The 15,994-nt window shown below is 32.9% G+C and overlaps 1 protein-coding gene across 1 annotated transcript; it reads right to left on the bottom strand.

Annotated features, from left to right (window-relative positions):
• Positions 1-12,607: 12,607 nt before the first annotated feature.
• On the bottom strand, positions 12,608-15,472 carry LOC18045437 (probable WRKY transcription factor 28). The gene is made up of 3 exons (XM_006437103.2): positions 14,853-15,472; positions 14,256-14,393; positions 12,608-13,536 (listed from the first exon to the last, which is right to left on the bottom strand). Exons 1-3 carry the CDS (start codon positions 15,353-15,355, stop codon positions 13,149-13,151), a joined length of 1,029 nt encoding a protein of 342 aa, XP_006437166.1. The 5' UTR covers positions 15,356-15,472; the 3' UTR covers positions 12,608-13,148.
• Between the last annotated feature and the right edge of the window lie 522 nt (positions 15,473-15,994).

The raw sequence follows: 15,994 nt of genomic DNA, 5'->3' as shown, positions 1-15,994 counted from the left end.
TTACTGTTTTTATAATGGCCAAAAATCTCTCTGACAGTATAAGTTTACAATATTACCCTTATTTTCAACTATTCTTTTATTTACATTTATTATAAATTAAACAAATTGCATGAATAGAACTAAATAAAAAAATTAAGTATTAAAAATAAGAAATATATGTTTTGATATGAGCAAAAAAATTAATGATAAATTTTTTTTCTTGTAATTATTTATTTTGTGAACATTTTCTCATAATAAACATGGTGTAATATTTTAAAATTAAATGTAAAAAGTATAGGCAAAATATTTTATTATTTATCTTATTTAAATTTTTATTTGTCATTCAAATTTTCTTATAATAATTTTTTTATCATTTTATAATAATTTTCTTATATATTTATTATAAGAAAATTTTCACAAAATAAATAAGTACAAGAAAAAAATTTATTATTAATTTTTTTGCTCATATCAAAACAAATATTTCTTATTTTTAATGTTTAATTTTTTATTTAATTTCTATTCATGTGATTTATTTAATTTATAATAAATATAAATAAAAGAGTAGTTAAAAATAATAATAATATTATAAACTTATGTTGTCAGGGAAGTTTTTGGCTATTATAAAAATAATATAAGGGTAAATAATATATATTAATTACTGTAGAGGAGAAAGTGACAATCCTCTAATTAGGCTTATAAGAAGTACATTTTTATTCACACACAAAATAATCATATACAACACATATATACAGGCAATGAAAGTGAAGAGGGCTGTGCTGCGTTTTCAACGCGGGATTCTTTACAAAAGTGGTAAGCCAATATTTAATGACGTAAAAATTATTATGCTTAAAATAGAATTTACTCGAGAAAATCCCTTAACAACAAGAGACTCTGATATTACAAGTCTGTTGCAGGATATTGATCCATGATGTGTCTAAAATCCACTGGTTAGCCGAGTGTTGACGTGGCTTCGGCTCTGGCCATATAGGATACAGACCAGATTATTTCTCATATGGCTGCCGTATGGGACATGGGGTAGACTATTTCTCACGCGGCTTCCTTGTGCTTCGCCCGTGTTGAGTTTGTGTTGTAAGGCCCATATTTCGGATTCTTAACATAGTATTTGACAATTAGTCAAAGCGCATATATGTAATTTTTTAGTCAAGACATCTTCATTTTAATAAAATGAAGATATTTATTAGAGAAGAATTTTCCTCTTTTTTTACACACACATATATTTATATGCGTATATATACATATATGTGTGTGTGTGTTAGAAATATTCTAAGTAGGAATTTTGATTATATTAAATTTAGGGACAAATTAAAAAAAACAAACACAGACTTCATCTTATTTTTGTAGCATATTGAAATCTGATTTTTTTTCTTTTTATCTTATCCATGACTTTAATATGATTAGAGATCCCTTATTAGAAGCCCACTTATATACATACATACATACATACATACATACATACATACATATATATATATATATATATATATATGTATGTATGTATACATATATATATATATATTGGATCGAAGGATGGATGTGTTTTCGTAAAAACTCTTTATTGCTTACTTTTGATAAAATAATTGGATCGTGGTTGGTTTATTTTAAATAAGCTTTACCGAGTTTGGTTATGGAGTTCTTTGGATCATACAGTGATCAAACAAATTTGAACGCGGTTGGTCAAATTTTTAATAACTAATTGGTACGTGGCGTTGTTAAACCAGATCGATGCTACACAAAGTGAAGCCTTTGGACCCATATCTGACTTAGAACAGATCAATAGTCCGCACGTTCGGGTTTCCAGCCGATATACCAAATCAGTTTTATTTTACCAAATAAAGTTAAGTTGCTTTAAACGTGGTTGATTCTTTTTATTGGGCTATTATCAGATTTAGATTAGGTTCTTTTAGAGGTTTGGGTACATACACAGTACCAGATCCGGATCCCGGAAATGGTGCTCTGAAGGAATGGAGGGAGAAGAGAAGATTTACAACTGAGGATCGAGATCCGGTCTCTTTGCCTCAGAGGAACGTAGAAATTTTATGGCAGATCTGATAAAGACCAGTATGCAAGCATGATTTGAAAAGAAAAGTGCTTTAAAAATAAATTGCTGGAATTTAAATGTGCATAAAATTAAATTGCAGAAATTTAAAGTACATGGAATTGAAATGGCTTTAAATTAAATTGCAAGTGCTTTAATGAAACTAAAAATGGAATGCTTACATTGATTGCTTTTCTTTGTAGAGAAGAAAGGGAAATTATGGGAAATTAATCTGAAGACAGGAGAAATTCCTTTTTGTCTTCGGATTCCAGATTCCTATTCCCAGAGAGAGAGAGAGTTTTAGAGAGAAGGAAGAGAAGTAGAGAGAGAGGCTCTGAAAATGAGAAATGAAAAACCTGAGGAGTCTAAGTCTTCCTCTCGGTTTATATACAAAAATCTTTAAACTGTTCACTGTAGCGGGACTTTAAGTGCACAGTAACATCTGGAACTCTGCACTGTTCACTGTAGCGGGACTTTAAGTGCACAGTAACAATTGGATCGTAACTTTGAATAGTAAATGCTTTGTACAAAAATTGAAATACGATACGGGTGAAGAGACATGTGCGCTCTCACTTGTGTCCAGAGGACCACCCGAAGAAATACTAGAATAGAAATTACTTTTCTTTTCTCTTTTTTTTTTTTAAGTAAATATTCAAATAATCATTTACAATGCTTTACTGGAGAGAAAATGCCGAAACAATCATCTTCGTTTTCATCTCCAAGGGAAATGAATGGCTCTTCGTCTTCATCATCATCTTCATCTTCAGAGGAGTCTGCAACTGAGGATTTTGATCTTGAGGCGAGGAGCTGTTCCATGGCTTTAAAATATTCATCTTCAGTCTTGGCGCCTGCCAAAAGAGACTGGGCTTTGGATTTTTGGGTTAGGAAGGTTTGTTGGGCTTTAGAGGTGGTTAAGGTTGGTTGAAGAAGATTTTTAGAGGAAAGCCAATCTTTGATCATATTAACAGTCAGTTTGGACTGTTCATCAAATTTTGACCACCATTTGACTTTAAAGGTTCTTTGAAGGATGACTTGGGAATCTTGGGTGTGGAAGCGGAGGTTCCACGAACAGACCCATGGTAGGAAGAAATTTGCACAAAAGCAAAGAAAGGGGGAAAATCTTTTTTCTGAGTCAGAAGGTAAGTAATGGGCTTTGAAAAGGTTTAGGCAATTTGTAGCGTTTGGCGATAGGATTTGTGGAATTTGGCCAAAAAGATTCCACCAGTGATGAAACCAATTTGGGAGACTTTGAACGGTTATCTTCGTATTGAAGAAAAATAACCATGAATGAGATTTTTTGGGGTTTTGGATAAAAAAGGTGTTATACCATGCTTGTTGGTAATCCCAATAGGAAAAAGTCCGACAATGAGGTAAACGGGTCTCAAAATTTAAAGGGAAGGTTTTAAAATTGTGGAGTAGGTCACCCCATTGGTTTGGGCTCAATACTTTTAGGATTGTGGCCGTGGAATAAGCCGGTTCAGAATGGGTTTTGTCAAGAAAGAAATGTTTGAATTTAACTGATTCAGTTATTTCTAAAATGCTTTGATAGTAAGACTGGGGTTTTGTCAAATCCCATGGTTTGAAAAACCAGCCTTTGGGGAAAAACTTTGAAATGCTTTGAAAAGGATCAGAATGGTAAAATCCATCTTCTAGAGAAAGAATGTTTTGAAAATGGGTTTTATCAAACCAATCGGAGGTTTTCTTTGAAGGTGTTGGCTGAGAAAGCACAATTTGGGAAGATGAGCTTTCAGCAGAGACAACAACATTTTGGGAAGAGGGTTTTGTAATTTCAATTTCTTCTTTAGGAGAAATTTGGCTTTGAGAAAGGTTTTGAAGGGCGAGCATGAGCTCAGGAGATTTTGTAATGGAACTCATCCATTGCTTTACTTGGTCATCAGAAGAAATAGATTTGTATTGGGAACCATGTTCTTCAACCAGTTCAATCCAGGATTTGATGGGTATGGCTGAAGAAAGTAATTTTTCTTTGGAAGGGGTTGAAAGGGATTCTTTGGAAGGTTCTTGGGAACCAGTGTCTTTGAGAACTGCTTTACCTTTATTCTTCTTTGGCGGCATTATCTGTTTTGAAGAAATTCTCTGGTTAGAAAATCAGGAACATAATTTTTATCACCTTTAATAAATTCGATATCAAAATCAAAAACACTTAAAATAGCTTGCCATCGTGCAAAAATCTGTTTTGATGCAATGTTATGAACATCCTTTTCTAAAACATGTTTTGCAGCTTTGCAATCAATCCTAAGTAAAAATTTTTGATTTAGTAAATCACTTTGGAATTTAGATATGCATAAAACAATGGAAAGAATTTCTTTTTTGATAGTAGAATAATTTTTCTGGCAATCATTCCAATGTGCAGAAACATATTGTACTATCTGTTCTTTATCATTTTCCCTTTGTTTCAATATACCTCCATAACCTATGTCAGATGCATCAGTTTCAACAATTTTAAATAATGCAGGATTTGCAAGAAATAAACATGGGATACTTTTTACAGACTGCTTTATTAATCTAACAACTTTAGTATGCTCTTCTGACCAAGCAACAGGATTCTTTTTCAACCTATCATGCAAAGGTTTAGACATCCTATTGATATTAGGGCAAAAATCAAGAACATAATTTAAACTTCCAAGGAATCTTTGTAATTGGGTTTTGTCCAAAATCTTGTCTGGGAATTTATCTGCAAACAAAAGTGATCTTTCTATTGGAGTGATAGTTCCTTTGGAAATATAATGACCTAGGAACCAGACTTTTGTTTGAAATAAAGAAATTTTTGAACTAGAAAGGGCTAACCCAGCCTTTTTAGTACAAGATAAAAAGTCTTTAAATGTTTGAAATGTTGATCAATACTTTGAGAAAAAATCAACACATCATCAATGTAAACAATGCAAAACTCAGAATAGGGATTATAAATATCGTTCATGATTCTTTGAAATTCTGAGGGTGCATTTTTCAAACCAAAAGGCATTACTGTCCATTCGTATTGTCCAAAGGGAACAATAAAAGCTGTTTTGTATCGATCTTTGGGGTGAATTTGTATCTGCCAAAAACCAGACTTCATATCAAATTTGGAAAAAATGAAAGCTGAACAAAGTTTTTGGAGCAAATCTTTTTTATTAGGTATTGGGCACCTAATCCATTTTAAAGCTTTATTCAAAGGTTTGTAGTTTATCACAAGTCTAGGTACGCCTCTTTCAATCTCAGAATTTTTATTAACATAAAAAGCGGCACAAGACCATGGGGACCTTGACTTAACAATGAGTCCTTTTGACTCTAAATCTTTAATTTCATTTTTGCAATGTTGTTCCAAATCCATATTCATTTGGATTGGACGGGCTTTAGTGGGTATTTGCTTTTCATTAAAAGAGTTTTCATACGGCAAATCTACCAAATGTTGTTTCCTATTCCAAAAAGCAGATGGTAAATCGGCACATATTTCTTTTTCAATAAGACTTTTGAAATCGGAGACTTTTCTTTGTATAAAATCACTTTGTAGTTGACTTTCAGTTCTTTGAAAATTTAAATCCTTTTGTAAACAAAACAAATCATCTTGTTTGGATTTAAGGATGGCATTGATTTTGTTTTGGTAAACAGAACAAGCTTTAACAATGTTGAGATTCCTAGTTTTTGGCTTTTCAATAAACGAGAAAACAAGGTCTTTGGATTTTGCTTTGAAATATATACCATCATAATTGACAGCATATGGGGTTATAAGATTTATAAAAGGGGTTCCTAGAATGATAGCATGGTGTATATCATTTGTAAGAACAAAAGAGGTTTTAAATTCAATTTTATTATTATAAATCGAGGCTTCAACTTTGGAACTAACATTCAATTTTGAATTGTTAGCAGCAGAAAGTCTTTCTTTTATTTTTTCATGAAATCTTTTGGGGACGATCTCTTCTCTGATGCAATTTAAATCGGCGCCAGTATCAAAAAGGGCAATGGCGTCCATAGCAAAATCATCAGAAAAGATGAGAGTGACTTTAATCAAATACTTTCTTGTGGTGATTTGTTTTAAAACAAATAGAAAATCATTGGGTATAGACTCAATGTTTTCTACTTTAATTTCATCACCATCATCAGAATTAGATTCATTATCTGAATTATCCTGCAATTGTTTTTGTAAAAGAAGTTGCATAGTATCAGAATCACTTTTTTGTTTTTCTTTTAAATCTCTGATTTCACATTTGATTTCTTTTATCTCTTTTTGAAGATCTTGGATATTAGGAACTACCTTTTTTGTTTTCTTTTTATCTAAAATTTGAGTAAGATCATAAGAATTCTTTTTAATAATTGGAACCTTAGAAATCTCAGTTGAGGTTCCGGCTTTGTCGGAATCCATGGTTTTTAAAAGTTTATCAAGGTATTCCTTTTGAAGATTTGGATCAGAAATATGCTTTACAAGTTCAAGAAAAATCTCTTGGTCTTTAGTCAAAACATTGATTTTCTTTGAATAGGAATCTGAATCAGAATCGCTGCTGCTAGATGCAGAGGTGTCTGAATCAAGTAACTCATCGACTTGGAGGGGGTCACTATCTCCCGACATGGAAGACTCAGAGTCTGAAGACTCTATAAGGAGGGGGGCTATTTTGGAAAGGATGTCCTCATTAAGGTCAAGCTCTTGGAGTCTTTTGTTCATTCTGCAAAACTTTGCAGTATGACCTTTCATGCCACATTTAAAACATGTAGCATCTTTGAAATTGAATGGGGTTTTAGGTTTGGCTTTAAACTCTTTCTTTTTAGAGAAACTATGTTTCTTATAAGGCCTTGAAGGTTTCTTATAAGGAAGTTTCCTAAAATTATGAAATGGTTTCCTATGGCTCTTAGACTTGTAATGTTTCTTGTAAGGTTTCGAAGAACACTTGCCATTACAGTCTTTGGAAGTAGAAGCTTTAAAGGGGTCATAGTTGAATTGCTTACAGAAACTGCCTAATTCTTGCTTAGATCTCCTAAGCTCCTGCTTTAGACGTTTCTGAAGTTTCAAATCTTGACAAATCTTTAAACTTTCTTTATTGACAAAACTGACTAGTTCACTATAAGTGAGCTCGTCATAAGGAATACGATTGTCATAAAGAGCTTTGATGGAGTTTCTAACATTTTCTCCCAAAAGGGTAGGTAAACCTGCAAGGAATTTTTCCTTCCAAGTTACATGATTTGCATCATCCCTAAGGAAGAGTCTAGTAAAGAAAGTGGTTTTGTATTCTTGGAAATCACTAAGTTTTCTACACCTTAAGTTGTGTAGTAACTCGGCGTTTTTGTTCCTAAGGTGAGAAGGGTCACCTATGAAGTGAAGGGAAATGGTCAATATCAGGGTGGCAACAACATCCTGAATTGGGTTATTGAATTCGTCAAGAATGGGAGCACCATTCTCATCGGTTTGAATAGCATTAAAGATGTCTAATTGCTGCAATTTAGTGAGAAGATGATCCCACCATCCTTTAAGTTGACCAGTAAAACCCGCAATTAGGATTTCTGCAATGGCCTTGTCAGAAGTTCCTGATTGGGTTTTATAGACATTGGCTGCCATGGTCATTTGCTGCAATACACCTAGAATGTTGTACTCAGACATTCCATCTATATTCCACTCATAGACAGAGGATGCATTATATCGGGCTTGATTTAATGCACTAGGCCTGTTGTCTATAGTCAAATCAGGTGGAGATTTGGCAATAGGGAGTGCTAATTCCCAATGGATTTTATTGGCTTTAGAAACAGGTTCTTCGGTAAAGGCTTCTAAGTCAGAAGAGGCAATAGAAACCTGGTCATGATCAAGTACTCCAATCTTGCTAGATTGAGGAGTATCAGGGGCAATTTGAATCTTACTAGATGAGGAAGAAGCAGCTTCTATTCTATCTAGTTGCTCTCTAATAGCTTGGGCAAAATCTGATTTTGATTCGTGGACAAGCTTTTGACTAGTTTTCGAAACCTGAAAGGGTTTGAAAATAGGTTCCTTAAGCTTTTTATCAGAATCTGATTTTGAAGGAATAGGCTTTGGACTAGGAGAAACAGATATGGTTGACTGTTGGAATTGATTTTCTATTCTAGTCAACTGTTTTCCTATAGTATTTAAGTTAGTATTACAGAAATTGTTCTGTTGGATAATACTACTTAAATTACTATCAGTATCATTAGGCTTAGGGATTTTGTAAGGTGAGGCTTTGATTTCTATAGGAGGTTCGCCGTGGTCAACGGTTACACTCCGGAGAGGTGGATGCTCAGAATCGATAGTTTTATTACTTTCGGAGAGTTTCCATTCAGTGGTCCTTTTCCTAATAGTAATAGGGTTTGACTCTTTGAAGGGGTAAGAAATGTTGTTATTAGAAGAATATATCTCGAACCAATCAAAAAACAATATATGAACTTGATGAAGATTCACAAATTCATAATAAGTTTGTTGGATTTCTTTTCTTTGATTTAAAAAGTGTTTGAAAAACCAAAGTCTTTTTTCTTTGTTTAAATCAGAATAAAAGTCTTTATGCAGAAAAGCTTTATCCAATTCAAATTCCTTTTCAATGACATTTATAACATTTTCTGTAACAGCAGAAAATGTAGGGGAAGTTGGAGGAGAAGGTTCATTCTCTTCCTGTCTTTGTCCATGTTGACTACTAGTGTAAATAGGGTGAGGAACTCTAGTGGCATAGTCAACAGATCGTATAAAAGTGCTAGGTATATCTGAAGTTGAAAACCTAGGTTGATTTTGAAAATGAAGATTTATAACAGAATGGATTTTTGTAAATTTCCTTTCTAGTGAAGGAATACTTGAGCACGACTCTTTATCAGAAAATCTGGTTGAAGCAGATCTTCTAAATGACAATTTGACTTTTCCATCAGAATATTGAGTCACATTTTGCAACTCTGTATTAGGCTCAAGTTGTTTTGGAATCGCTGGTGGAGCGGCTCCTTCAAGAATCCATTCTTCTGGAAGATGGACATCTTTCCATTGAATAGGTTTTGGAATGACAGTATTGGCTCTAGACAAATCAGTCTGCAAGAGAAGAGTCTCATCTCTTTTTGACTGGAATTTATGTTGTGTACTGAATGCAGTAATCATTGCCTTATACGAGATTTTAAAAATTAAGGCAACTGGGATGGATCCCTCAATCATATTATAATTATGGGTTTTGATTTGTAAAATCATGCTTTTCAAAATATTTTTATCTTTAAGTGAAATTGTTATGTTTGGATAACAATCAAATGAAATTGGACCTTTACAAAGACTGGATTCGATGCTGCTTAGCAAAGAATCATCAAAAGAGATGAATCGCCCATCTCTTAGGACAACAAGGATGGAAGTATCCAAGCCTTCTTTGGTTAAGGGTTTTATACCGACTTGAATAAGACCTATGTGAACATAATTGAAATTCTTTTCTTTTAATTTCTTTAAAGAATGCTCAGAAAACAAATGAATTGTTTCAAAAGGATTTGAAAGAGTTATATCACGTTCTTCAGTTTTTATGATATAATCATTCTTTAAAAAATCAAGCTTTTTTGTTTTGTAAATCTTTTCTTTAGAAATTTTTGGAAGTTCCCAACAATCAATTGCTTTATCAAAGTTCTCAATAAAGAATTCTTCCGAACTCACAACATGCTTTGAATCACTAGTCTTCCCGGAAGAAGAGCTAGAAAAGGATGATGTTCTACAGTGCATAGGGTCCATGAGTAAAACCTATGGTCTATCTATGGTTTTGTCAGAATAGCTACATGTATGGTTTTACAGCCCTAATCGGATGATCTTATCCTATGGCGGGACTTACTACCAGTAAAGATTCACCACACAACAAAACTTCAAAATAAAACACAAGACTTTAAAACACAGAACTATAAACTGCTTTATATTATCCTCCCCTTGGCTCTGATACATACATATATATATATATAAATTTAGGGACAAATTAAAAAAAACAAACACAGACTTCATCTTATTTTTGTAGCATATTGAAATCTGATTTTTTTTCTTTTTATCTTATCCATGACTTTAATATGATTAGAGATCCCTTATTAGAAGCCCACTTATATACATACATACATACATACATACATACATACATACATACATACATACATATATATATATATATCCACTTGGACGTGCTATTAAGATATATGATTTTAATAGAGTTAGTTAGTGTTCAATTAACTATAAAGTCATATGACTTTATAGCACGTTCACATGAAGAAAAAATGAAGGCTGAAAAAAATGATGGCGCTTACACCTGAGAGTACACGTAAGTATGTATGTACACACACACACACACACACACACACACAAACACACACACATATATATATCCAGGATCCCAAACTTTATTAAAGTTTGAAAAAGCTATTAAAACCGTGCCGTTTAAAGTATAATTCCATTACATATTAAACCACAAAAATCAAGGATCTTGATTTATAAACATATTCATTTAGATATACATATACATTTGTATGTACACACACATATGGATCCTTGATTTGTTAAAGTTTAGGAAAGTTATTGGAATAATATATGTGTGTGTGTGTGTGTGTGTGTGTGTGTATAATCATTTGCAGGTGTGGGTATCCTAATTATTTTTGTGTGAATACACTATTGAAGCAAACAATTTAATAATTCATTAAAATGACTATTAAAACGCATGGTTTAATAATGTGTCTGCATTAAAAAAAAAAGGAGCAACCACACCTTAGAAAGACTGCACACACACGCACACAATAATAATAATAATAATAATAATTCTCTGGTGAGGATGTCCTAATTTTAACAAAGTGAGAATGCCATTAACAGATAATAAAACACAATTATTATTATTTTTTTTGTATTTTAGTGTGCAGGATACTCTCGATAGAGAGTGACTATATATAGATATATATAATGAGGCTAATGTAATTCAATATAATCCAGTCTAATATTAATAGTTTGTGTAATTTAATCTGCATATTAAATGTAGCCTAAAGACTTAAAAAAAGCAAAAGTGACTCAATGTTGCAAACTTGTCTGGTTGATCAACTAACAAAAAGACTTGGAGAAAATTGAGAACAAACAATAGAGAACAATATTAGTGGATTACGGTCTATGGATCATGATGAAAAGCATTTCTGTGACCATACATGAAGCAACTTAAGGCTTATGTATGTTGTCACTATTTTTTGTATATTGCAGAATACCTAGAAAACCCTAATTGGCGATCTCGTGGATATCGTTCGTGTTTTATGATATTGTAAAACTTCCCAGGGCAATTAGAGTTTATGGATTGAGGAAGCCAATGGGTATGATGGTTCTTCTTTTATTTGAGGATGGACCGCTCAACCAAAAGATTAAGACTCTAACATCATGACTCATTTTTTATTATCATTATTATTATTAGTATTATTTTAATTTTAATGAGTCCATCCAATCACCTTATATCCTAGTTAAATTTTTTTTTTCTTTCTCATCACATGATTGACTAATTTTGAAAGTATAAAGGTATACAATTGTACCTATCAAATGCTAAGTAGATAGTACACTGATGATGTGGTTTGCCCATCTCATATATATAGGTTTTTCTCCTTTTTAAATCTCAGAAATTAGAATTTTCTTGTTGCAACTCTTTTTTTTTTATTTTTTATTTTTTTAACATTACCTTCATCTGACCTCTCACCACCTTCTAGTTAAAAGTTGACCCCCCTTAACCAGTTAACCTCTTGCAACTCTTTACTTACACTACAAGAGTTCGATCAACTAAACTGTATTTTTTGCTTTTTTTTTTTTGTCGTAATTCCATGAGTACCTTTTATCATCTTCTTTATATCCAATTAATAAAAGATAGGACCACAGCAGAGATTATATATATATTGAACAAATTTTCACTTGTTAATTTATATTACTATTAGTAAACTTACACATAGCCATACTTGCACTTTGAATCGTAAAAACATACCCTCCAATTAATTAGTGCGCCCACATTACAAGTCAAAAAAAGAAAAAAAGAGTAATAACTTTTCATGTCAAACATTATTCATTTTTAAAAGTTCGATTGAATATTGATTTTAGAATTTCTAGTTTCTTCGATCGAGTCATTCTTTCTCTATCTCAACCAAGCTTCTCCTTCTTCTTCATCCCTCACCGATCAGTCGCATTTGCTTAATTATACACTCCTCGTAGAACTTGCTATATGCTTCATAATTATACAAAAATACCCTTTCTTTTCAAGCTTTAAATTAATGCTGCATAAGTACCAGTAATTAGATTCTTTATTTTCCTCGCATAATCACTCTTGTTCCACACTAATATTTATCAAGCCCACACACCTCTATTTTACTGAACATTTAGGCTGTGAAAAGCCAAGCTCATAAATTTCTAGAAAATTAGTATATACTGACAGCTTCTTAGAGTGCTGACTCCTAACGAGTTCAAATTAAAAGAGTTTACATCCATTAAAACCACCAACTTTTCCAGTCTAATGAAATTTACAAAAAATTAATAATTGCATTTATATTTCTAGTAAATGCATTCAAAGTTAGAAGTATGCAAAAATTAATATAAAATGCATTATTAAATTTCAAGTACATTGAAATAAAATACGCATCAATATCTTTATAAACTGGAAAGGGGTCGAGGACCGCTCAATGACTAGTGTGGGTACGACCTCGAACCCTCCCATGTGCATGCTATAAAAGTTGATTTTCTTCCAAACATTTAGTAGTAGATCCAATCTGTTCTGGAATACAAAAAACCAGTAAAAAAGAAAAAGATCATAGGGCAAACGATATAATCTTAGACACTAACACAACAGCTGAATAGTTAGCAACCCCATTGACTTTAAACATAACGTGTCCAAATTTTTCATTTACATCTAGAAGCTTTAAGAGTCAATAATCCATGCTTCTCTTATCTCCAATAACACAAAGTCACCTCCATTTACAGTGGCAATCAAACAGCCACCATCTGAATTGCAACTGCTGTCAACTTAGTGCAAGTCCAATCAATATCCCATCTAAGATCTTATTTGCATCTTGGCAGCAATATATATCAAACAAATTTCTATACTCCTTCAAGGGATCAAAAAGTTAAGCATCATGGTTCCAATAGGTCAGCGATATTCATTCGATGCTTTAAATACATAACCTGATGAGTTCATGGCTGCTGTCTATTGATGAATGAGGGAACTAAATCTTGCAGTAAGCCATAATCAGGAACCTGATGACCAAGTTGTTGCTGCTGCTGCTGTGGGGAAATATTAAGATTCTGATAGTACATTGAGCTTGGAATGTTAACACCTTGGTTGTTGTTTGCGGATGGAAGAAATTGACTGAGCAGGAATTCCTGAGGAAAGGTAGGCCTCATCGACGCAGATGCCAGAAGGGAAGGAGACAGCATTCCAGCTGCGTTGCCACGAAGTGTTGCGGGGCACTGATGGTTGTGCTGCCCTTCATATGTTGTGATCACAACTGTTGGATCTTGGTATGATCTCTCAACACGTTTCTTCACGGTGCACTTTTGGCTCGTGCATCTGTAGTAACTCCTGCATTATGCCCAAGTTGCAACGACATCAATATGGGAGATACATCTATATAACTTATATATGAGATTATATATGAAGTTTCACGTTGATTTCAATCAAGATAACCAAAGGGGAAAAGGGACAAAATAAAACTTAATTCATACGATGAAATTGATGTTGTAAGAGCAATTATGGTGCATGCTAATACATATATAAATTAACTATATATCATTCCGAAAATTAATGATCTCTTGATTGAATGTAAGAAAATATTTACTTTTAAGAAACCATTATGCAGTTTTGATTCCAAGTAGAATGTCAATATGTTACATTTCCATCACTATATTATACCAGAAAGGAAAAGTTAGAACTGTATGTACAGATGTAATGACACTATAGTTAATTGTCTGATGTAGTAAAGCTATGTATAAAAGCGGTTATGTGACTGCAACTAGAATAGGTGGATCTGGTCTTTAATTGCATGAAGTGACAATTCCACCACCATGATCGGTTTTAAAATCACATTTTAAGTGCACAATTGTGAACTGATTAAAAATCTCCTAATAATACTGTAAATGACTTTGGAAAGTTCTCTCTTAAATCTAATTTTCCTTTATGTTTTATGCAAAAAATTGAGAAAATTTTGGTAAGAAAATCCATAAATTAATCATGAATTTTAATCATTTTTTTGTTGTGATATACAAGTGAGCAAGTGATTGAAAATATAAAAGAAATTAAACCTTGGATAAGGGCTATTCTTGACAGCCTTCTGTCCATACTTTCTCCATCTGTATCCATCTTCAAGATGATCAATCTCACTCTTTGTCAAGAAGGCAAACCGCGGCTCCCTTTGCTTTTTCTCCTTTTTCGGCTTGTTCCTGATTTATTCATTCGCATTAATTAATACAAAAGATTAGTACATATCAAAATGAAGTTAATAACATTTTATATGTATTTCAACCTAAATTAAACATGCAAGTAATTTCTCCCCTCCTTGACGCTAATAACATGTTTGCACATAAAATGACTGTTGATGATCATAGATTAGGGTTTTGTGGACCCTCTATTAGAGTATGTTGGATCCAGATGAAATAATTAAGACAAAATAATACAAATCCATTAAGATACAGTTCATTGAAAGGTAAAGAAAGTCTTGCAAAAAAATATTAATTAGTAAGCTGCAGAGAAAGAAAACAAAGGAATTATATCCACAGAAGACTTTGAATTTAAGTCTTACCCCCATAAAAATGAAAATGATATATAAATACAAGACCTTATTAATTAAATTTTACTTAAACAGAAGAAAGCAGTATTTTAATTAATTTCACAAAACCTACACTTTATTCTTTGACTTCTCATCATCATCTCCATCTTCTTGCCCTTTTACCTGCTGCTTATCTTTCTTGTTACTCTGATTCCCTGAATCTTCATCTGCGCCAGCTTCGTTAGATGAAGAAGATACAGAAGAATTTGGGGTTGATGGGTTGTTATTATTCTCAGTAGCCCCAGCTGAATCTCCTGCAAAAGCAGTAGTCTTCTTGGGAGTGTCGTCCACAGGGGGAGTGATTATTTCAGATGATGAGCAAGATATGTCGAAAGCTCTCGAAAGAGAGGTGTAGTCCATGGAGTTGCCATGCAAGCAGTCAGTGAAGCTCACGTATGGGCTGGTGGGATCAAAGGCTGCTGCTTGTAGGTTTTCTACTGCCGGTGTTGGTGGATTCATGTACATAGAGGGGTTGTTGTCTTGAAAGAAGTTAAAACCTAGCCGGTTGAATCCATGGGGATTACAGTCGAAAGGATCATAAAAATGGTAAGAGCTCTTTTTCTCATTATTTGACATAGACGATGAAGAAGAAGCACTGATGATGATGGTGATGGTGATGATGATGATGAGGGCAAGAAGAAGATAAAGTGAAGAGCAGAAAAGAAAGAGAGAGCGTTGTTTTGGTTAAAAGAGCTATTAAACCCTTTGCCTTTATTCTTCTTTGAAAGTGAGCTTTGTATTAAAGTTTTCTACAACTTTAGAGAGAGAGAGAGAGGACGATCGCGAGTGTTGTTTGGATGCAGGTTTGGCTATTCCCTATTATTTTAACTCTATTCTTTCTTTTATAATTAATTCATTTCCGTAAACAAATTCTCAAAACCTTTTCATATTTGAATCTAGTGCTAATTCGAGTTATATACCGATCTTTAATTTACAATGTTGTACTCAATGCTAATTGAATAAAATATGGAATTTAAATGCAGCATTAATCTAAGCTGTGCTAATATTTGAAAATCTTCTCATGTATATATCTATGAGTGCATGGTTTAAAATTTAATTAATTAATTATTTATTTAATAACTAGTAATTTCATCCTTGTAAAAAATTCAGCACAAGATAAAATGAACAGCATTGGATCTATATATATTGAACTAAATTGTAACTATACATTGTTGTAAATGTATTACACGAAACAAGATTTTTAAAACATCGGCA

This window comes from Citrus clementina, unplaced genomic scaffold (assembly GCF_000493195.1).
Source record: "Citrus clementina cultivar Clemenules unplaced genomic scaffold, Citrus_clementina_v1.0 scaffold_4, whole genome shotgun sequence".
NCBI lineage: Eukaryota > Viridiplantae > Streptophyta > Magnoliopsida > Sapindales > Rutaceae > Citrus > Citrus x clementina.
Note: the sequence above shows the minus strand (reverse complement) of the source record. Positions and strands in the feature narration are given on the sequence as shown.